Source organism: Electrophorus electricus, chromosome 3 (assembly GCF_041902795.1).
Source record: "Electrophorus electricus isolate QZ-2024a chromosome 3, ASM4190279v1, whole genome shotgun sequence".
NCBI classification, from domain to species: Eukaryota; Metazoa; Chordata; class Actinopteri; order Gymnotiformes; family Gymnotidae; genus Electrophorus; species Electrophorus electricus.
In genome coordinates, this window is record NC_137499.1 from 8,352,947 (window position 1) to 8,377,563 (window position 24,617).

The 24,617-nt window shown below is 38.0% G+C and overlaps 2 protein-coding genes across 20 annotated transcripts in view; one reads left to right on the forward strand and one right to left on the reverse strand.

The window, feature by feature from the left end:
* elp4 (elongator acetyltransferase complex subunit 4) overlaps positions 1-15,314 on the forward strand; it is a 39,052-nt gene extending 23,738 nt beyond the window's left edge. For 3 of the 4 annotated variants that reach the window (XM_035532034.2, XM_081710132.1, XM_081710130.1), the window contains 2 exons: positions 3,940-4,046; positions 14,453-15,314. In XM_035532034.2, the coding sequence (XP_035387927.1) occupies positions 3,940-4,046; positions 14,453-14,551 (206 nt within the window). In that variant the 3' untranslated portion in view covers positions 14,552-15,314. The remainder of the gene's footprint in view (positions 1-3,939; positions 4,047-14,452) is intronic. The other variant, XM_081710131.1, reaches the window with a different exon arrangement.
* pax6b (paired box 6b) overlaps positions 5,213-24,617 on the reverse strand; it is a 39,002-nt gene continuing 19,597 nt past the window's right edge. For 8 of the 16 annotated variants that reach the window (XM_081710126.1, XM_081710124.1, XM_081710123.1 and 5 more), the window contains 2 exons: positions 20,086-20,192; positions 16,904-18,307 (listed from right to left, as the gene is read on the reverse strand). In XM_081710126.1, the coding sequence (XP_081566252.1) occupies positions 17,996-18,307; positions 20,086-20,192 (419 nt within the window). In that variant the 3' untranslated portion in view covers positions 16,904-17,995. Of the gene's footprint in view, positions 7,453-16,903; positions 19,087-20,085; positions 23,352-24,617 lie in introns of those variants that run through there. The other 8 variants (XM_035532008.2, XM_081710129.1, XM_081710128.1 and 5 more) reach the window with 5 other exon arrangements.

Here is a 24,617-nt window from a genome sequence, read left to right on the forward strand (position 1 = left end):
TCACCTCAATGCCATTAAATGTAATGTAAATGCACATGTACATGTACATATCAATACACACACATCAGATGTCAGATGGATTAACAATGTCTGTGTAGAATGTTGAACCTGGACATTGTAAATAGTAAATAGGCTACTGGAGCAAACCATAGATTGATTATAGGTTGGACAATATGGTTCTACCACAGCAGCTTACTACAGCAGCATTGAAAGCTCCCAATGAAATAGACTATATGAAGCGCATGAGGCAACTACTGTTGGGGAAAGGCCTTAATTCACACTCATAAGCAGTTAATTACCTGAAACAATGCCTATCAAAACTGGAGATGGATGAAATGAAGGGTAAATATCATTACCCAGACAGAAAACCTACTGAGAGAGAATAGTTTGAATCTACTATTACCTGAATGGGGTAAGTAGTGTTCAACCCCCTGCAGATTTTGCAGGTTTACACATTTGGCATTAAGTTAGCATTGTGAAATTTGGACTGTAGATGGGCATGGACATGTGAAATGCCCTGCAGCAAAAAAGAATGTTATTTCTGTTTGTTTGTTTTTTTTAATTTGCAAAGTTTACCAGAGGGTCAATTATTATTCAACTCCTCAAACCACCAGAATTCTGTTTGGTTCCCTCAAATATTAAGAAGTAATTATGCTATTAAGAACAATGAGCTTCACATGCTTTGATTAATTTTCAGTTTTTTTCCCGCCTTTTCTGACTATAAAAGCCCCTCCCCAAACAATTGAACAGCACTCATACATGGTCAACATGGGAAAGACTAAGGAGCATTACAAGGCCATCAGAGACAAAATTGTAGAGGGTCACAAGGCTGGCAAGGGGTACAAAACCCTTTCCAAGGAGTTGGGCCTACCTATATCCACCGTTGGGAGCATCATCCAGAAGTGGAAGGCTTATAGAACTACTATTAACCTTCGATGGCCTGGGCAGCCTTTCAAAGTTTCTTCCTGTGTTGCGGCCAGGCTTGTCCGAACGGTCATGGCTGACCCAAGGACAACACGGAGGGAGCTCCCGGAAGATCCCATGGTGGTGGGGACCTTGGTTTCAATAAATATCATAAGTAACATGCTCCACTGCAATGGTCTGTGTTCCAGGCAAGCCCATAAGGTACCCTTACTTTCAAAGCGTCATGTCAAGGCCTGTATAAAGTTTGCTCATGATCACTTGGAGGACTCTGAGGCAGACTGGTTCAGGGTTCTCTGGTCTGATGAGACCAAGATTGAGGTATATAGTTCCGACCACACCCAGGGCGTTTAGCGAGAGGATGGCACTGTATATGACCCCAAAAATACCATCCAAACAGTCAAGCATGGTGGTGGCAACATCATGCTGTGGGGCTGCTTCTCATCCAAGGGGCCTGGCCATCTGGTCCACATCCATGGGAAGATGGATAGCACAGCCTACCTGGAGATTCTGGCCAAAAACCTCAGCTCCTCCATCATGGATCTCAAGATGGGTCGTCATTTCATCTTCCAACAGTACAATGACCCCAAGCACACAGCCAAGAAAACCAAGGCCTGGTTTAAGAGGGAAAAGATCAAGGTGTTGCTGTGGCCTAGTCAGTCTCCTGACCTTAACCCAATTGAAAACTTGTGGACGGAGCTCAAGATCAAAGTCCGCAAGAGATGCCCAAAGAACCTAGGCAACTTGAAGAAGATCTGGATGGAGGAGTGGGCCAGGATTACTCCAGAGACTTGTGCTGGCCTGATCAGGTCTTATAAAAAATTATCAATAGCTGTAATTGCAAACAAGGGTTATTCCACAAAATATTAAACCTCAGAGTTGAATAATAATTGACCCTAATTTTTATGTTTAAAATGTTTTATAATTTAATTCAGCAACTTGTTTGTAATATTTAGGCATCTCTTAATAAATGCTACTCTTGTTCAGAGTTTGAAGGCTCTAAATTATTTGCAACTTGTTGAATTTGCAAAATCTGCAGGGGGTTGAATACTACTTGGAGGCACTGTAGTTGCAAGATATCATCACACAGTATGCTAGCAGATATGTATTTAGTAATAAGCACAATACAAACCACCAGAAACTGAAACCAACAATCTGGTATACGCTGCTGACTTCAAAATACAACCCATAGGCCACACTTCCTGGTCTCTTTGTAAACAGAGGCTGGAGAACAAGATAAAGACACTTTGACTGAAGTCAGCAAATTTACAGAGCTCCAGAAAAGCATAAATATCATAGATGGGGACTTGTTACAGAAAAAAATACAACGGGTAGCCCCTACATATGGCCCATAAGGCTAACAGCAATGGCATCTAGATTACAGAGATATACAAAGGAAGAAGCAGCCAAAAGTGTAAATGGCCTCTTTGCTGTACAATGTATACTCTCGGTTTCTCTGCAACAGAACCCTGACTCTGGATCTACCCAGAGCCGAAGCAGAACAGTACTGGAAGAGCATAAATGGGAATGAATAATCGCATAAGTGCTGAGTGGTTATGTCGGTGCAGAGCATCTCATTCTCTCAGTAACACGAAGAGCTGGCCCTGACATGATCCATATCTAATACCTAAAGAAAATAACAGCTTTTCTACAGCTTTTATGACTAGCATAACAATAACCCAGCTACTAAGTTCTAGGTCCTTTGAGACGGGCTAACAGAAGGTAGTACTGGTCATGAAGGACCTCAGCAAAGGCCGAACATCACCTACTGAAAGATAGAGCTGTCTTTCAGAATACCAAAACCAGTCCAGTCAACCTTAAAGTCACCTGGACTAACTACAAGATAGCATATGACTGAATGCCTCACACTTGGACACTCAAATGCCTAGCCCTGCCCAGCTTCGATTGGTCTGTCTGCTATGTAGCACCGTTTGAAAAAGCTGTACAAGGACGTTTGAGTGAAACTGAAGAGAGTGTGAAAATGCACACACAAGAATGAAAATGCATGCAAAAAAGTGAAAGTACACAAACGAGTGAAAGGAAAAAAGTGAACAAAGTCCTTCCATCCCAAACTAATCTATTCAATCTCTCATTCATTCTAATATTCACTTGCTAATGCCCACTTTCACTTCTTCGTGTGCACTTTCACTCTCTTGCAGTTTCGATTGCTTGTGTGCACTTTCACTCTTGGGTGCAGTTACACTCACTCAAGTGCAGACAGACCAAGCTCTTCGTTCTGTCTTGTGCTTCCTTGCACAGCTTTTGTCATAAATGAACCTTCATAATCTACTTAAGACAGACGGACCGACCTAAGTGTTGCCTATACTGACTGCAAGAAAGCATAAGACTGGAAGAGCTGGATACTCAAATGCCTAGCCCTGTATAAAGTCAATTACATTTACATTTACGGCATTTAGTAGACGCTTTTATCCAGAGCAACTTACAAGTGCTTACAAGTGCTTTGTCATTTACTCATAGAATACATCCTGGCCAGTAAAGTAGGTTAGAGTCCAATATACCAATGAACTAGAATACTGTAGAAATACAGGGATCAATGCTGATGCCTAGAAGTACAAAATACATAAGCTCTATCTTAGACAATGGCAAGTGCAATAAGCGATAAGAGCTACAGTTTGCTAGTCAACATCAGTGTAATAAACAATACCCTGCAATAAGTAATGGTAAAGTAAATTAGACCATAAGGGCCTACTATCCAGAACTCAGTGGAACTCTGGAGGACTAAAGTAGAAGACAATTCACCATAAAGTGTGGTAGTATGAAAATAAATTGGTCTCTTGTTTCTTTTGGGTTATGTGAAGCACGGTGCTAGGTGAATTGCAGTCAATACTTAGACTGTGAACAGGAAAAGCTGAAATGCACACTTTATAATCCAGGTTTCTAGGTCTAGGTAAAATGCCTGACTGCAATCTAGCTGTATATGCTTTTATGTGTTATGATCATACTTGCTGTTGTCTATAGTAAGCCTATACTAACGGTTTGTGTGGTCTCCTTTTCCAGGGCTTCTTCATATTCGCCAGGTGCCACATTTGAACTGTCTATTGTGTGCAATTCCTGACACCAAAGACCTGGCATTCAAGCTAAAGAGAAAGCAGTTTACCATTGAGGTCAGATATCTTCATCAAAGTAGCAAAACATATTGCAGTTAGACCCTTGTTTGGTAGTTCTTCACTATATCTGTCATTCTCTTGTCTTTTTGCTGTTTTGTATCATACATGTATTTATTTTTGTCCTGTAAATGTGGACAATATGCTGAAGCAAACATTTTTGCATTGACTGTTTCTGAATCTTTAGACCATTCTTCCATTCTGAATACAATCTTATTCTCTGGGATTATGTGGTGTTCAGGTAAATGTGAGGAAAGCAACATGAGGCAGTTTAAAACTCAATGATGGCATTAAAGTGAAAACTTTAAAACAGGTAAACGTAAATAAATATTCTGAAAATAAAAGCAAATGGTATTGTGGGTTGCAGATTGTACTACTAAGAAACCTACATATTCTACCAACAAATACCCCAATCTTTTGCTACCTTACCTACATCACCCGCCTCACCATTGAACTGCAGTGTATAATACAGTTTTCAGGTATTCATGGATAAGACCATAATTGTAAGTAAAAAAAAAAAAAACAGTAAACCAAAATCTCCCCATAAGAGGTATGTTCTTTATGTACCAGTTGAGATAGATCTATTATTAGCTAGGTTGCTTGATTGGTTTTAAATTATTTAGGAGGAGTTATGAGCTCTACCAGCAAGAAACTGGTGAAACTATATGCTGCAGCAGTTAGCAGTGTGAACGGTGTTTTTTTACTGTATGGTGTAATGATAACAGGGAGACTGAGAGTGGAAGGGATAAAATTGATGAGTTGGGGTTGGTTTGCATGTTTTCCCGTGATTTGGGAAACCATTTTGTATCGCTCACAAATGGGTGTTCATTAATGAACTTAAAAATTGCAGTTATAAATGCTGTGTCAGAGTGATGTAAGATTGCAGATCTTATTGTAAAGATGTGTTCGCTTTGTATAGGAAAAAACTGCATGATGTGGGTGAGAGAGAGAGAGAGAGAGAGAGAGAGAGAGAGAGAGAGAGAGAGAGAGAGAGAGAGAGAGAGAGAGAGAGAGAGAGAGAGAGAGAGAGAGAGAGAGAGAGAGATAGATAGATAGATAGATAGATAGATGCCATGGCATGTGTTTGTCCACACTGAGTTTTACCAAAACCTTTCTTACACACACACCTTTGTCAGTCAGTGCTGAGAATTTTGTGTGAAATCAAATTATACTATAAAACTGTGCCCTGCATCCATTACCAGAAATGGGATTCTTTTATTCATATCCTATCTGTCCTTCCAACCTATGACCTATATTTTATGTGCCACTGTTGACTGACTGACTCTATTGGTTGAAATGTATATGTGCAGTATAGGGGTGTGCATGGGACATTTGTACAGTAGCTAGCAGTATAGTGATACACAATGCGTGTAATGACTGGTAGCTAATATTTCAATGATTAAGACAACAATAAACATCTGTTGCCAGTAAAGAATGGTAAATGTTCACCCTTTAATCACTTAATTATACAGTGAATGGCCACTTTGAGACACCCAGTAGAGATCTAGTAGTGTTGGATCTCCTTTGTTTTTTGTCTGCTGTTGTAGCTCATCTGTGTTAAGGAATGACAACTTGTGTGTACAGATATGTTAGTTGGAGTGATGCTATTTGTCTGACTTTGCACCACCTGTTTGTCAGAACAATCTTGACATTTTCCCATTCTAATTTACACTGAAACTGATCCACGAATAACTTGCTCACCTGATTTGATCCTGCACACTGGGGTCACATGTCTAATTTCCATACTGGGACGCTCCAATGATGAAAGGGCAGGTGTCTCTAAAAAAGTGCCCATTTGCTGTAGTTAAGGAGATAGCTTGCTTCCGAGAGTGAATATTTTCTCTATTGTAAGCTTACTATTAGGAGGTAGCTACAACCAAGAATGATTTTTATGGGCTTTTATGAATAAGCTTTAGCTGTGGTGTTCTGTTTTATAATGCACCTCTTATTATTGTATTGTTAATCTATTAATATAATCTTGTGACTACACAGATCTTTGCTAGCCATGAACAGGGTATGCAAACATTAGCTAGCAGGAGCCAAGGCATTTATCTTAGCTGTGAAAACACGCACAAACACACACTCACCCACAACCAAAGGCTCAAAACACCACCTACTGACAGACTAATCTAAGGTTAGGGAAACACTAAACTGTCACTGAAGAACTAATGTCAACTGCAAAGAGCTGATTATCACCTTCTGTCAAGTTACTGTCTCCCCTCGTCACCGGTATGTATTTACAGTCACGCAAACACACTACATAATGAACGACAATCACAGCTGATCTCCAACACCAATTTAACATCCACAATCAGCCAAAATAAGTGCTGATGAGGATTAACTAGAGCCAACAGTTCAGAAAATATTGCACTGAGTATGGGCGATGGTCGGTCAGTTACGCCCTCTGATGGCCTGGCCTATCACACCAGAGGAGACCCAAAATGCAGACTGTGCACTGATTTTTTTTGGTGTATATGTTTGTGTGTGTATATATGGATGGAGATCTCAGATGTTGTTCCTGGGATCTACTGGAGCCATTCTCCCAGTTTGGGGGACACAGCCCCTAGTGCTCTGACTACCATGGGAACCACTGTTGTCTTCACCTTCCACATCATTTCCAGCTCTTCTGTCAGCCCTTGGTATTTCTCAAGGTTTTCGTGTTCCTTGGTCCTGATGTTGCATTCACTTGTGATTGCTGCATCTATCATTGGTTTTGTCAGTCTGTATCTGGAAGTCCCATAGGATCTTAGCTTGCTCGTTATCTACCATCTTTGGGGGTGTATCTTTGACTTCAGAACTTCCAGCCTTTACTACAGAGATATTTCTGTATACTATACTGTATACTATGCCAGCCACTTGGTTATGGTGTTCTATGTATGCTCTGCATTCTAGCATCTTGTATCCCGCTGTTATGTGCTTGTTTGCCTTAGGGGCATCTTTGCACAACCTGCATCTATGGCCCTGCCTGGTGTGGTAAATCCCAACCTCTATTGATCTTGTGTTCGGAGCCTGTTCCTGTGCTGCCATGATTTGTGCCTCCATGATGTCTTTCAATCTAGCCTTTTCTAGCCATTGGTAGAATTTCTCCATATCACTACTTGCCACTATTTGCTGGTGGTACATACCGTGCCTATCCCCATCCTCCTTGGTTTTCTATTGTCTGAGGTGCTCATTAAGAACTTTTATCACTTGGGATCATCTTCCTGGGGTACTCTTGGGTCTTGGATGTTTCAACCTGGATATTGGCTCTGATTCTCACAAATCCTCAGCCCCCCTTCTTCCACATAGTGTATAGTCTTAGAGTGCTGGATTTGGGATGAATCCTTTGTGCACTGTGTGGAGTTTCCCTGTTCCTTGTCAGTGGCTTTTGTCTCCTCCTTAGGCCAGTTGAATATGCCGTGTTCATCTGCAATTTAACAAGAGGGAATTTATTGCCTTTGATTCAGACCACATGACCGCCTTCGCAAGCTTACTTAACACCATAAAACTTTACAACTAATGAAATCCAAGCATTACAATCCATAAAAATTTTATTGGGAATAAAGTGGAATGACACATGAAATAGTATTGAACATAGCAAAAAACAAAACAAAACAGCATTAAACCTGCTGATTCCAGAAATTAGTTCTTACCTGTGTTCATTATAAATTAGAATCAGTCAGGTTAGTGCATGTTGGTGGGTTACTACTTCACTCTTTGTAAAAATGCAAGTAACCAAATCATTTGTCACCAAAGATATAACACAAGAAATGTGAAGAGTAGAGGCAAAGACCTCTATCAAGACATTTGCAACAAGATTATTGAGCAGCACATAAATGACATTGGTTTCTCACAGATTTCTCAACTCCTGATTGTTCCTACAAATACTTCCATAGGGGACATTTCTGGCCAGTTTCCAGGTCATGGGGACAATGAAGTTCAAAACATAAACATTCACAGGATTAATTTTTCTTTGCTTGCCAAACACTTTCAGTGGAAAGTTTTTAAAATAACTTATTTTAAAACATGTAATGTATTAGCTGTCATTAAGTAGTAAAGTAAATAATTTTATTTTTTTCATGTGTTCAGCATTAACTGTTAATGTTTAGCCGAGCTAATTAATACAGTTTTCATAATCTTTTTCTAAGGTCAAACTCAAGCACTTTTCAAGCACTTTTAAGGTCCATTTTCAAGCTTTTATAGTACATTACAGCTGTAGTAAATTACATAATTATAAAATACATACTTATTGGAAATAATTAATTCATGTTTTATCACATTAAAAGAGATGGTATTATGCTATAAACAACCAGAATTGTGTTTGGTAATAGCAGAAGAATAAGAAATTAGAGGAAAATGCAAATGTTTTGTTTCAACATGTATCAGTAGACTTTCCTTGCTATCTAATCTGGCTGAGTCAGGATGAAACAATTACCCAAAAATCACTGGACAAGTGCAGGGAGAATGAAAAGTATGGAAATGTGTGAGTATTTTCAGAACTGTAGGTCTCTTAATGAAGTTATTGGTGATGCCTTTGCTTGTGTTTTTGCTGTTCAGAAAGTGGATGCACTGACCTGTAAACCGTCTACTGTTAAGACAACAAGAATTCTTTTGGTGCTGGCTTATCCTACAAATAAAGCATTAGCTGATATTATACTTAAACATTTCAGAATCCTCCAGGATGATAGAGACCACATCCCTTTTTAAGGATGCTCTAATCTGCAGATGAGACCAAAAAATAAATAAAAAATGCTTATCAAGAGTGAGATAAATGACCATTCAAATAATAACTGTACTACTGTAGACTGCAACTGCCTGCAAATGTTCTACATGTACATTTATCAACACAGCCACTAAAATAACTGGCACAAAAGGATCAATTGTCACCATTCGTTCCTCCTCATCCATTACTGCATAAGTTGTCTACTGTATTACTCACAAGAGATGTAATCAGCTTTACATTGGTGAAACCAAGAGAAAGCTTGCTGATTGGTTTGTTGAACACCTTTAAACCATCAGAATTAAGGGTTTATCATTTCCAGTGGCAAGGCATTTAATACTATTTGACATTGCATTAATGATAAATGTTTTCATTTCTAGTTGTTGCTATGGCTATTGTACATCAGTAATGATCAAACGTGTTCCGTCAGGGTATGTCTGATTTTGACCGAATTTGGCAAATATTTACAACATACTGAGGAAACATGCCAAATTTGACTTTCAGCTCAATTGTACTGTCAGTCAGTGTACATGTACCTGTACATTGTTCATTTGTAAAATGGACATTTGTTATTTGGACATTTGTGTTTCATTATCTCCTCCCCTCTCCCTCCTCTTTCCTTCTGAACATGTGCATTTGAAAAAAGGACATATGGGCATATGAATGAGGTCAGCTATCAGTGCCCTCTTGTTCCCTGTTTGGCTTATATGGAGATTTTGTTGCTAGGGGGCTGAGAGTATTTTTTCAGGGGTAATTGAAGAGGGAATCAGGGTGGTAATGAAGTGAAACTGCTCATGGCTACACCCCTCTGTGGAGGCAAAGCAGCTCAGCAGGCCAGCATAGCATTCCCCAGAATGTCTGCATCTTATGTCCAGGTGGACAAGCACAATGCCTTATCTTATACTGTAGCTGTTAGTAGACTGAAACCTGCTTGTGTGTGCATGTGTTTGTGTGTTCAGCACACATTGGCTGTGCTATGGCACCGAAGGATCAGTCCTCAGAGCTGAGAAAGCCAATACTCCCTGCTGTTCTCCTGCTTGGCTTTTCCCAGCACCTCTAGTATTGAACTCTGTAGGGAAAGTACTCCTTATCATTTAGATGTTCTTTAGAGCCTCATATTGTATAAAATTCAATTGCAAAGCTGAAACTGTAGCCACAAACCCCACCCTTCATATCCCTGAAATGTGTCAGCTTTGCATAAATTGGTTTTTCATTTTGATCTTTCTCTTTGAGGTGCAAAGTCTACAACTGCAAACCAGTAACAAAATTGCTATTGCAGACAATGATTATTGATTTATTTCACTGTTTGTTTGGGTTTTTTTTTTTTTGCTTAGTTTTGTTGTTGTTTTTGTTTTCTTGACGAAAGACATTGAGTTCCACCTGAGCTTGTGTGTGTGCGAGCACATCATTTCTATCCTGATCTTGCTTTGACAGGAGAAGAACACCTGGACTAATTATTCCCTCTAGAAGCCCTCAGTAACCTACCTTTAGAGCAACCTCCACCTGACAATGCAGAAGTAATTCACACACAAACACTCCAAAAGTTTAACATTTAACTTCACTTCTACTGTAACAAACTGACCCTAAAAGTACACATGCACTTCCCTAAATCACTTGGGGAAAACTTTTTATTTTTACACCAAAAAATTTAAAATTCTATAAATGATTGTTTAGACATACATGCATGTATTCATACATACATACATACATACATACATACATACATACACACACACACACACATTCACAAATATATTGCCAAAAGTATATGGTGGCCTGACCATCACAGCAATATGAGCTTGTTGGATATCAAATCAAATCAGAACAAATGTATTTATATAGCGCTTTTTACAACATATTTTGTCACAAAGCAGCTTTACAAATGTCCAAGTCCAAGGTACTAATTTTTTGTCCCTAATTTTTATTTTTATTTTTAAGTGGCGCAACATCACTGTGTGTTCAGTGGAATACTGATTCTAAACATTTACTTATTTGAACAAGTTCTTTGGGGTTTCAGGTTATCCTAGTTGCAAATGATTCATGATAGAGGCAGTGGCTGATGTGATGGTGCATCTGGTATGATAGTGAGGTGTACCACTGTTGGGCCCCTGAGCAAAGCCCTTAGCCCTCAGTTGCTCAAGTTGTAAAGTCATGATTGTAAGTCGCTTTGGATAAAAGCATCATTTAAATGCTGTCAATGTCAATACAGTAATGGCTCCAGCTAACTCTAGCCATCACATGGCATTGCGCATATAGGTTTTAGTCTCGTGCACTTGTTTGACCATGAAAACCTATTCTCTACATACAATTCTTTTGTTGATGTTGCTTCCAGATGCAGCTTAAAAATCTGTAGTGAGTGATGCAATAGACTATAAGCAATTTTTATATGGTACACACTTTCTGTGAGTTTCTGTTTTTCACTACACTATTGTCACATATATGCTTCAAATTCACAATAATGCCACATTCAGTTGACCAGTGCAGAACTAGCTGGGCAGAAACGTCAAGAAATGACTTGTCAAATGTGGCATTCTATAGCGGCGCAATATTTAAACTCACTGATCTCTTCAGTATGACTAATTCTCATGTCAGTGTTTGTCAATGGATGTTACATTGCTATATGCACCATTTAAATGCATTCTTTAAAAGATATTTGCCGTTAGCTTTGTCTTGTGGGCCAGAGCTCAAGACTGCTAGACTGCATCATGTGCGTTCGCTTGGAGGGGGTTACTATTGGCAACAGCTCCCCATTTCAGCAGCGTGAAGGCATCATTATGCTGTTCTTTGTCCACACAAGTGCTGAGCTCTTGCCTAAAGGGGCTTTTGTTGTTGTAGAGAATTACAACCTCTGATGGATTGCTCACCCAATTCATTAACACTTACTAAGACACTTAAACACACTCACCCACACACACACATTTTGTACATTGGTTTGATATGTAGCCTTTCCCCCTTTCTTGATCTTTTCCTCTTCCTCTTCGTTGTTTGCAGTGAAAAAAGCCTGTTGTTTCACCAGCTTCTTAATGATTGCTTTAAATTGGGGGAAAAAAAAAAAGTTAATGGAAGACTATCAATGCAAGTGTTTAACTCCTAGTTATGCCATCGCACTCACACACACATATATAATACCTCTTTGTGTGTCTGTGACTGTCTACTGAGAGTAATCATGACTGCCAACACAAGCACATCGGATTCAGGCTGAAAAATGCAAAAATTCAAATCACTGTGTTCTTGAAAAGACGTATACTATGGCTGTTGTCTCCATCTTCCCATATGACAGTGACTGATAATCAGTAAATGAGTGAACAGAGTTATCATATATCTTTATCAATCATTTGATTATGGAATTATATTGTTTTGATTTGATGTAAATTAATTGTCAAAAGGTTGTTTAAAGTTATGGTGCCATGATGACAACAATAGACCATAACATGCAGATACAAAGCTCACAAAAATATAAATGCATTGAAAGAAAATTAGAAGATATATTTTTTTAATCTGAACAATACAAAAAATGGTTTTGGGGGTTATGAAATGACACTATTTCAAAACCACAGTCTAAAGTCTAAAGGTTTGTTTTACTGCTAAGGGGGTGAAATTTTTTCATTCGCTAATATTAATATAATTAACAGTTTAAGAGGGCTGTTGTTTGCAAAAATGTAATCCACAGATATTAACCAACTATCTTACAAAATTTACAAAACATTCATCATGACATACTTTTTTTTTATGGGCAGAGCTCAAGTTTTCTAAGCAATGTCACACCAAACACATATTGACACTGAAAAGTAGTGAAGTGACATCATAGGGTATTTGTCCTGACTCTTTTCATACTCTGTTCATGGCAATTGTTTTCTATATGCCAAATAGAATATTTTTGATGAACTTCCCATACAATAAATCTACCTCTGCTACACACACAGCCTTCCTCTGGGTTTTTATTAAATAATTAATTTATGAAGAATACTTCTATTATACTTGTGTATATTCAAATATTTCTACATACTAACATTCACACATTTTAGCTAGAAGTCCACAATACTAATGTTACTGATTGGAGTTATGATGGAAGTGTTCCAGTGCCCACAAACACAGATAGATGACCAGTAACCCACAAAATCTCAAATACCTGCAGCAGTAATAATTTCATGAACATTTACCCTTCCCTTTTAAAAGTACTACCTTACACAAGCAATATAGATAATGAATCCAGTGAAGCCATAGCAGAGATGTTGGTTTTTTGTTTTTTTTGGTTTTTTTTTTACTCCTCTTAAGCAGATTGAGCTAGTTAAAATAATTTTCTCCTTTATATCTTCTACTTGCCTCCTTGGTGTGATTCCCATGAAGTTACTTAAAGAAATGTTACCAGAAAAAAAAAGTATTTCTTTACAAAAAGGGCAAAACCAAAGTACTGTAATACAAATAACAGGCCAGGTAGAAAACATGAGAAAAGCCTTCCAATGAAAACAATATTTTGCATTGAGGAATAGTCACAGATCTACTTAAATACTATAAAGTTACATTAGAGTCTGGTGTTATTAATATTCTGCAGATGCTGATCTCCAGTGTTCCCAAAGACATCATGGGAATTGGTGTCCAACTGGGAGGAGTAGGGCAATGTGACAAGAACATTAAACTTGAATAACCTTTTTATTATCATTAAAGAGAGAATATACTATGGCAACTAAAGTTACCAGTGGGTTAAAGTAGGTTAAATTAGTTCCATTTGGCTGTTTTATAACATTTGTATGAATCATTATGCTATGCACACTGTAATAACAGAGTTATGTAGATTTTCTGTAGCCATTAAGTGAGCTCCCCATAGTTGTTTGAATGACATTTGTACCATATCTTGTCAATTTAACATCTGGAATGAGAAGGGGAAAAAATAGATCATGATATAAGCACTCAATGGCTAAAGTTTAGGTTACATAACTACAAAAACAACTAGTTTAGGTTACATAACTACAAAGCCAAGAGGTTAATATCTTAGTAGCAAACTAATGTTAATTTAGCTGGCTAGCTAAGCAATCAATAGTTAGTAGTATGGTTAGTTTGACTAGGCAGAGAGCGAGTTAGTTAGTGTGCTATCTTGCTAGCTGACTAGCTAGTCAGAGAATTGATATTGTTGCTGCTGGCAAGTAACTGCATGAAATGATTTTAATGTTAGAACTAAGTCTGTTCAAATGTACTTTTTAGTTGATTTTGTGTAGTGAACGTATGTTAGCTAGCTAACCTATGTAACTAGACTAGAAGTGGACTGAGAACAAAGGTGCCATTCATTAATTTGATGAGTGGTATCTGATGTCCAGTATTATGTTACTCATGACTTAAAATCCAGAACGTTTTTCTTTGAAGTGAACATGCAAAGTAGATTTGACATACCCCCTAATTTCTCAGCAAACATTTGACTTTTTTCACATTTTAGTGTGTATGTCTGTGTCCTCCTAGTTACTCTGATTCAGTATTTGATATTTTGCCATGGGAAAGAGTATTACCTGCATTACAGAATTATCTTAATACTGTGGTTAAGGGCTTAAATATAATTAATATGGACTGTGATCTCCCCTCCTAGCTTGGGTGTGTGGGTGGGGGCTTCCAACATGTATGCCATGTAGGCGTTTAGCAGCACCATGCTAACACTGTCTTTTTAGTTTTTTGCAGTTATATACAACACATTTTCTCTCTTTCTTTTCACCCCCAACAGAAGCTGCATTTGCCTCCAGACCTGTCAGAATCTGTGAGTCGTGTGAGTAAAGTTGAGCTGCCAGGCTGTGGTCCCACCAGCAAGCATCTGGATTTTTAGAACTTTCTCTCTCCACATTTACATCCCTACCCAAACCAGACTTTTCCCACTCCTTTGATATTCAGAGGTTAGATCTTTGACATCCGTCTATTTGAAGGAGAGCGCAGCGGTCTGTCACAATGGCACAAATCCATTACGTGCACACTAGTACATCTAGACCATGGATTAACCAATTCAAAATTGGCCTGTTATTTTTATATATCAGAGTAAAAAAAAAAAAAAAAACTAAATAAGATTATACTAAAATTACTACAAAAATAGAAAGAATTACTCATACTATGAATGGCATGCATTCTCAAGCATATATCTCCTGCTACTAAACCTTACGCATTTATTTTAGGCTGATGTGTAATTTTTGAAATCACTACATTTATTATTGCGATTTTTTTGGGGGGGGGGGGGGGGGGGGTTGTGATGCAAACTGTCCAAGCTCCCTGTTTCCTGTCTACCGGTTTGCTGTGTTTTAGCTGGAGATAATATTTTGACTTGTGATAATGTTGTGTCTGCTTCAAAAGAGATGGTAGTGTAATTTCAGTTGATGCTGAGTCATTCCAGCTGTGTATATGTGCTATGGGAGAGATTGGGACTGCTGTCTGTCCCACCCCTTTCCATCCAGAAATCGGCCCTTTCTCTGTTGAAGCAAACAAGGTGGTACGTTTCAAGCCTGAATCCCAAGTATATGTGTACATCATTTCTTTCTGGTGCATTTGTAAGAAATTGCAGTGAAAATAATGCTTAATATTAATAAAGACTTTGTGTTGTATTTTTGTCTCATACTAGTTTGTTTAAAAAGAAATACACAGAAATACCTGTTGTATAGCTATTAAATAGGGTTATACACCTCTAGCTTCAGTACAGCAGGACAAGTATTCGAATCCTGACTAGGCCATCTCCAGTGTGGTCCCTTAGGTCCTTTATTCTACTTGCTTACCTCACGAACAGTGAGATTGATGGCTTCTAACATGGACTACTATGTTTGTTTCGCAAATCACTGGATGCTTTTATTCACTGCTGGGAAAATGCGAAATCCTGCTACAAATTGTAAGTATAAATGAATGTTTGTGCCTTAGAGAAAGCATACTATTTCTTTACAGTATTACAGCATCTACAGTATTACAGTATATGGGGAGTGGGGGATTGGCTGTGAGTGAATGTTTTGCAGAAGTGTCTACTTTAATTTTAATCCTGGATGATCATTGTGGTATATGTACCTGGTAGGTTAGTTAATAGTTAAGATAACCTGGTAGGTTACTTAGGTTGTGCATGTAGCTTCTCCAGCTTCTCTAACTAATCTACAAGGTTAGATAAAAAATGAACCTGCTGCTAATGTAATGGATGGAACCCACCTTGAATGGTTAACTGAAGACCAGAAAGTCCTGATCCTGAAGGACCCAAAGAAAGGGGCAGTTTCATCAAGATTAATTTCTTGCTTTATTCTTACAATTTAAACAGTTAAGCATTGAATGGTGTTTTATCTGCTCTCACAAAAAAGTTTTCAAGCTCACTCAGTCAACTTTCTCACCTATTCCCAAGTATGTCTGATCCAACGCTAACTGCTATTTTTCCCTTGTTCAAATAACTTTACGCCAAATTTGTTCCAAAACTTTGTTTGCTTTTGTTCGTAAGCATTTATATACTTTATTATCTATTGTATCTTTTAACATCAGCAGCAATATGCAGAAGCTGCTTATAAATTATTACATGTGCCTGTTTTTTGGTGTCTCATTTTTTTTTGTGTATTTGTGTTTTTTGTGCATTAAGAAATTCCTGTATAAAAAAAAATCAATTTGCATGGTATCACTGTCTAAATGGACGTGTGAGAGAGACACGGGTGCACTCTCACAATCCTGTAGGCCAGTTGCAAAGACGAGCCTCTTGCAAAGAACCCCCACCCTCCCATCATGCAGCCTCTCTCCCACCCCCCACTGATGAAGCAGGCGAAGCAAAATAACTCATTCTCCCACACAGTCATTGGCGCTCTCCCTTGGCTTGGCCTCGCCTCAGAGTGCTTTTCTTCTCCTTGTTTTCTTCCTTCTTGCCTCCCCCAAACTCCCTTGTCATAACTATACCAAAGCAAGGGCTGGCACTGATGAATGCCATTGACTTCCCTATTGTGCTGTTTTTGTGTTGTTCTAGTTGTGTGGACTAATGTTTGTCCATAATGGATTTGGTGGTTATAAGGTATGTGGCTGAAGGGAACAGAGCCTGATTGTTTGTGGGCTTCATATATTTGCTTTTTGATTTTTGTTTATTCATCACTGTACTTCAAATAACTGATAATTATACAGATTTAATTTCGTAATGTCTGATGTTATTTTCATATGAGGCTAACAAATGACCAGCCATTATAGTTTGCCAACAACTATTCATTAATAAGAAGATTGACACAAAGTATACTGTGCAAAATGTTTTTATAGTTTTCACAAAATGCATTTTAAATAAATTGAAATATTTGCCAGACAATGTAGACCTTTCATTTTCCAAAGCATGCTCCAACATAAAACCCTTAATATTCTGGGTATGCATCAAAGCACAGAAATCAATGTACTACTTTTAAACCATAATTGCGCTTCAGTCTTACATAAAAGACTGCTTAATTAAACTACAGTCAAATATATTTAAAGCCAGTGCAATACATTGTAAACATTTGTTAGTTCTGTAAAATAAGACCAAAAAAGAAATGTTTAATAAAAATTGTGTGAAGGCAAAGGCTTTGGTTTGTTTTTACAATCAATCTAAATTCTGATATGTATTTGTAAACAAATGTAAAACACTGTTAAAAAATGTATTATAGGAATTAAACATTTGCCCAAAATTATTTGATTGCAGGACACTATAATACACCTGTACCAAAGACAGCTTGTTCTTGCCCTAAAGAAAGGTATTTATAATGCATGAAAGGATGTATAGAAATACAAATTAGATGTAATTTCCAAAATCACAGGAGAAGACAAGTATGTAGTGAACATTTAATAGACTGAATAAGCATTACATAGCAAACGCGACCATAATTCAACCAGCAACTCAAAGTACTTAATCAGTCCATCCAAAAATTGTCAAGTCTTGCACAGAATATAAATTTCATATTAATAGGTCCTCTGCAGATAAACTCTTGTGCACTCAAGAGTAGGATCACCTTAACATTGTTTTTCCTTTTGCCAACCATTTTATAAGAAACACAACCGAGTGCTTTTCAATAGTGCTTCTCACAAAAGAGAGATCTCGACATGAAGCAGTGTGTGTATACATTGTGCTATATGATTGATATAATATAAAATGTTGATAACCTCATATGGTTTTGTTTATAAAATGTGAGCATACAGATACACACAGAAAAAAAAAACTAAAAAGTAAATGCAAGACATGAAGCTTTGTTGTTTTTTATTTTGACTTCTCCAGCGAATGTTTTAAACTCCAGGTTCATCACAAGCATGACCAGGTCGCTTATTCTTTTGCCTGGAATTGCTCCTCTTTAAGCATTTCAGAATAAAGAAAGCAACCCACACTCTTGAGTGAGTGAGTGAGTGAGTGTGTGAGTGTGTGTGTGTGTGTGTGTGTGTGTGTGTGTGTGTGTGTGTGTGTGTGTGTGTGTGTGTGTGTGAGAGAGATATACTGCTGGAGAGTTCTATTGCTTTTAAAGTTAAGAGAGCAAAATAACTTTTCTCTACTGTAGTCTTGACCAGTACTGAGACATGTCAACATCTGGGTCACTGCCAGGCACCTGCACAGGAACAGATATTCCAGGAGAGATAAGTCCTATAAAGAAACATAATTGTAAGTCTCAGTAATTGCTTTGTTTAGGTCATAAAAACAGAAGGATGAGCATAGTTTTGCAGTATAATTTGGATTGGCACCTTAAAGATGGATGCTGTAGAATATATAATGGAATTCTTGTCAAGTAAATCAGTTGCAAATAAAATGTGAAATATTTTTTAATATAAACAGGAGAATGCAGTTAAGTCTTGCTGTTCACCATGATGCTTGAATAAAATACTGAGGTTCTCCTAAAGTAAACAGCAGTTGCACTCTGATCTATAGTTGGACATTAAAATTATTTCTGTGCCAAGGTCATGGCCAGTGCAAAGCTTATGAGGGTGCTGGTATAAAACATTAAGATTTTTGTAGGTATGCGTGTGTTAAAATATGAATTAGTTAAAGAAAGCACCAAGTTGTATGCTTGAGTACACAGGTACAAAAAGGGAGATGAAAATGCAAGTCCAGGCATATGTAGTGAGTTATGGAATCAATAAATACACATGAAAGGATGAATAAATTAATGGATTAGATAGAGTGGCCTGTTTAAATTGTAATGAGCCCATCACTGAGGATGAGGTGGCAGATGACTGAGCAGCATCACCAAACCCGTACCTAGTCAGCATTTCTAATGTCTGCTTACCTGTTGAGTTGGTGCCAGACGTTGCCGTTGATTGGCTGTTCATGTGTGCTTGCATATGAGGGGGTGTGTATATATCATAGTTCCGCCCACTCACTGAAGGGCTTGTAGGCAGCATGCAGGGATAAGATGTCTGGCTGGGCTATAAAGAGAGATAGATATCTATATCTATGTGTATGTTTGAGGCTGTGCATTCAGCTTTGGTCATCTGATTAAGATCCTCTGGCCAACGTGTGTATTTTTTTATATATATATATATAAAGATCAATTGATGGCATGAGAGACACTGATTCATAATCAGTAAAGTTTCCAGAAAAACAGGACATGTAGAAGAATGGTCCTTCATCAGCTATGCAAGCAAAGTGCTTCTGAATTAGTAGTAGGAGGAACCTGTTTAACTGATGAAGAACCTTTGTTTAAAATGTCCCATTTCTCTGGAAACACACACACACACACACACACACACACACACACACACACACATATATATATACACATCTCTCTCTATATATATACATATATATAGAGAGAGAGATGTGTATATATAAATATATATATATATATATAAATATATATATATATATATATATATATATATATGTGTGTGTGTGTGTGTGTGTGTGTGTAAGAGATTAGTAGAGGTTTCATAAAAAGAGATGAGGTCTCTGCCTCATCCTGGTGGATTCTGAAGTGTTTAAAAATTATATTGGCCACTGTATTATTCATGGTATAATACAACAAGAATTCATTTGGTGCTCATTTAACAGTAGATTCTTTATAAGCCAGTGCATCCATTCCCTTCAGAGGTAACCATGAGCAAAACCATCATCATAACTTCCTTAGGAAATCCAGTTATGAAGCTGTTCTCACATTTCCATGCTTTTTTGGAGGCAGCCTTCATTCATACTTCAAATGCATTTATGACTTATGAAGCTGTAAGCAGTTAATTTTTTTGCAGGCCTTGGAATGTGAAGAGTTGCATTACAAATAAAAATGAGTCGGATTTATAGAAGATGGCATGTTGGTATTTAAACCATGATTAAAGACTTCTGTACTACTCTACTTTTGTTTTTACTATCTTTACATCTATACTGAAATTTTTTGTAACTATATACAAGTAGAGGACAATCTCAGCACTTACTTGCAGGTTGTTAGCCATGGTAAAACTGGGCATGGGAGGCAACCCACTGTATGTGTTCGTTAGGGATCCCTCAGACCTACCCAATATAGACCCTGAAGTAAAGGGCACTGCAAGAGAAAAAGCAGACTGGCATCACTTCCTCGTCGACCAAGAATAACGTTTTATTATAGTGGGCATTATCACCATCATAGACCATTATAGTAGTAGCTAATTATGGTTGATTTAGAAGCTGTGGCCGGAGTCATATATTGCAAAAATATTTATTTCCATCTATGAACATGTTGGTTTATTTCCAGCTTTAAAGTCAAATGGTATAGCTTTTGTGGTTCCTGATAAAACATCCTGAAGGTTGTTTCATGCTAGGCATTCACTTTTTCAAATGCAAGTGGCTTTGGGCTGTTTTTCCCTAGTAAACTGTACTATACAGTGGAAGCTGAAAATAAAGAATATAGTAGTTTTGAAGCCAGTGATCTATAATTGAAGACATGAAAGTATAATCTGCATACTCTTGTTAGAGTTCCTTTCCATACTATATAAGGCACTGCAGGGAAAAAAAGTGAGAATATTGGAAAAAATGTTAGCAAATTTGGTAGATTAAACAGGCATAAGCCTCTATATATAAATAGGTTAATAGCACAGGCATCAAAACTGCAACACAATCTTCCAGAGCATGAACCACTCAGCATTCCAAAAACAATGTCTAAGAGTGGATCAGAAGCATGAAGAATCGGGTAGCTCCTGACCTTTACATGATCAATGCTTATTCAGTAAAGAAACCAACGGTTCTTTATGGCCAGTGAGCAGTGCAAATGAACCAGCTGCTAAATAGCAGCTCCCATAGAGGTTGGCAGTGATCATGATGGACCCCTGAAAGACCTAACACCAGTGGACCAGTAACCTACCTGTCCACAACATGGAAGCTCATGTCAGGAATACAAGCAACCAAACTGAATGAGCAAATGGGCACTGGTCAGAAGGGCATGGGTAATGACAACAGAGTCTACAAACTATACAAATTGACAGCTGTCCACAGGGATTCCATGAGCAGTCAGACAACCTGAGAGATGCATGGATCAACTACAAGAAGGCACATGACTCAACACCACATGCCTGGATACTCAAATGCCTAGTGTTACAACCTTGTCTAGGCACCAGGCAGGAACAGGAAATGTAAGAAAAACAGCTAAACAATTGTGTAGTGGAAATGAAATCAGAATGTATCAGTCCGAAATTGTTCAGTGATAGGCAATGTATTGTACAAGGCATACTGTAGTGTGACACTGAACTATAATGTCAGGAGTGACCCAGGCTAAAAAAAAAATCCATACTAGAAACAAAAGACACTGACTAAACCTACATAGACAAGAAGATATAGACACAGCAATACTTATTCCCTAAGTAGAAGTCACAGATAAAACACCACAAACAAAATGGCAGTCACTCCCGACTTACCAGTGAACATAGAACAAAATAGACAAAGTGGACTATGTACAAATGTACAACTGCAAACTAAATATTAGAGCAAAGACAAGAGCAAAGTCAAAACTGGAAACAAGGTCATACACCAAGTCAAATATCATGTGCCATCAAACACCTCCAAACAAATCTCGCTACTTTCCCCTCTAGCTTCTTTCTCTCTGATCTTCCACTTCCTTTTATTCCTCCTCAGGTGGGTGGAGTCTTTTCTCATGATTGACTGTAAGAAACTCATTAGTGGAACGTGGAACTGCATCTGGAATGGAACACAACCAGACTCCACACAAACACACACACACCAAACCAACATAGGATGTAACACTAGCTCTATATAAAGACAATAAGACCATATGGGCCTTCATCAAGAACATTGCGCAGTTGCTGCACATTTGTTGACTGCACAGCTATGATGCAAATCTCCCGTTCCACAACATCCCAAAGGTGTTGTATTGAATTGAGAGCTGGTTACTGTGGAGACCAATGAAGTACAATGAATTCATTGTCACATTCAATAAACCAGTTTTAGATTATTTGAGCTTTGTGACATAGCACGATATCTTGCTTGAATTAACTATCAGAAGATGGGTACACTGTGGTCATAAAGGGACGGACATGGTCAGCAACAATACTCAGGTAGGCTGTGGCATTTAAACAATGCACAATTGGTATTAAGGGCCACAAAGTGTGCAAAGAAAATATCCCCCACACACACACCTCCAGCCTGAGCCGTTGATACAAGGCAGGATGGAGCCATGCTTTTGTGCTGTTTACAATTAATTCTGACCCTATCATCGATTGTCCAATTTTGGTGAGTCAGTGTGAATTGTAGCCTCAGTTGCCTGTTTTTAGTTGACAGGAGTTGTACCCAGTGTGGTCTTCTGCTGCTGTAGCCCATCTGCTATCAAGGTTCTATTTGTTATGCATTCAGAGATGCTCTTCTGCATACCTTGGTTGTGAACAAGTGGTTATTTCAGTTACTGTTCCCTTTCTATCAACTCTAACCAGTCTGGTCATTCTCATATGACCTCTGGCATCAACAAGACATTTTCACCCAGAGCACTCCTTACTGGATATTTTCTCTTTGTGGACCATTCTTTATAAACTCTAGAAATAATGGACGGAGGGCAGAGGTTAACTTGGAAGAGATTTCTAACAGTACACAAGGTTTCCAGAGAAACAGACGTTTCAGACAGGGGTTGTTTCATCAGTGGTGAAAGCAAAGTGCTTCTGAATTTGTAGGAGCAGGGAAAACTATATTTGAAAAAGTAGATGTTTAAATCATAACACTCATTCCATGGGTTTCTAATGTTAAGTATAGATCAGTTCTTTGAGTTTCCTAATTTTACTGCTGCCATAGCAACAACTTGCAATGTACACAGATATATCATTACTACATATCTATTGATATTAAAATGCCTTGCCACTGAAAATGACAAAGCCTTAATTTTGATGGTCCAAAAGTGTTAAACAAACCAATCAGCAAGCCATTTATTGGTTTCTCCAGTGTAAATCTGATTACATCTCTTGCAAGTAATAGAATAGAAAAATCCTGCAGTAATTCACAAGGAGGAATGGGTGATGACAATTGATCCTTTTGTGCCAGTTATTTTATTGGCTGTGTTAATAATTGTACATGTACATGTAGAGCAGTTGCAGCCTTCAATACCAGTTATTATCTGAATGGTCATTTATCTCACTCTCGAAGAGCATGTCATTTTTTTCTTGTGTATAGGAGATCTTTCTTGTTGTGGAGGATCCTTAAAAAGGGATGTGATCTCCGCATTCACTCTCTGAAAAGGGATAACACAAGGATGCATCATGTATAATGGCCAAATTAGGTGGGTAGTTTTTTGGAGGAAGCCTTCATTTTCACTGCAAATGCTCTTAATTCCTAGCAACTGTGATAGATAGATAGATAGATAGATAGATAGATAGATAGATAGATAGATAGATAGATAGATAGATAGATAGATAGATAGATAGATAGATAGATAGATAGATAGATAGATAGATAGATAGATAGATAGATAGATAGATAGATAGATAGTCAGTCAGTCAGTCAGTCAGTCAGTCAGTCAGTCAGTCAGGTCAGTCAGTCAGTCAGGTCAGTCAAAAAGGCTGTGGGTACAAGATGTCCGGAGAAACAAGATATTTCGGACAGAGGTCCTTCATCAGCTGTGCAAGCAAAGTCCTTCTGAGGTGAAACCATTTATTTTATAGAAACAAATATGTATACTTAAATCATAAAATTACTTCCATGGGGTTCTAAAATTCTGAGTATATAGTTCTTTTCCCCTTGTGTTTCCTAACTTTATTTCTGCCATAGCAACAACTAGAAATGCAAACAACAGATGCAATGTACATTAGCATTAAAATTCCAAATCCTTGCAGAATTGCAGTATTTTCCTAGAATTACACTCTTTTGGACTGAGCTTAATATTGTCCTTCCTGGGATCTGTTTGATCCTCAGGCTTAGAGATGACAGCCCCAAGTGCCCCATTTTCATGCTTGCCTACAAAGCCAAAAATGGACCAGCCCCTTCATACATGATGTCAATGATCAAAGCCTGATCCGTACCTCAAGTACTTCAAACCTCAAGTACAGCTCGGCTTGAAATACCTTGCTTCAGGTCTCATGGAAGAGAAGCATCAAGATTATTTTCTGTCCTGGCTCCAAGATGGTGGAATGAACTCCTACTTGCTGTCTGGACAGCAGAGTCCCTTGCAGTCTTCAAACACAGACTGAAGACCCATCTATTTGTAGAATATTTAAAGGACAACTGACCCTGCTCCCATATTGACTGACTAAATTAGTACTTATTGTAGGGTATTGTTTATTACTCTGATGTTGTTTAACAAACACTAGCACTTATTGTTTATTGAACTTATCATTGTTTAAGACAGACCTTATGTATTTTGTACTTCTAGATATCAGCATTGATCCCTGTATTTCTACAGTATTCTAGTTCATTGGTATGTTGGACTCTAACCTACTGTACTCTACTAGGATGTATTCTATGAGTAAATGAAAAAGCACTTTTGTAATTTGCTCTGGAT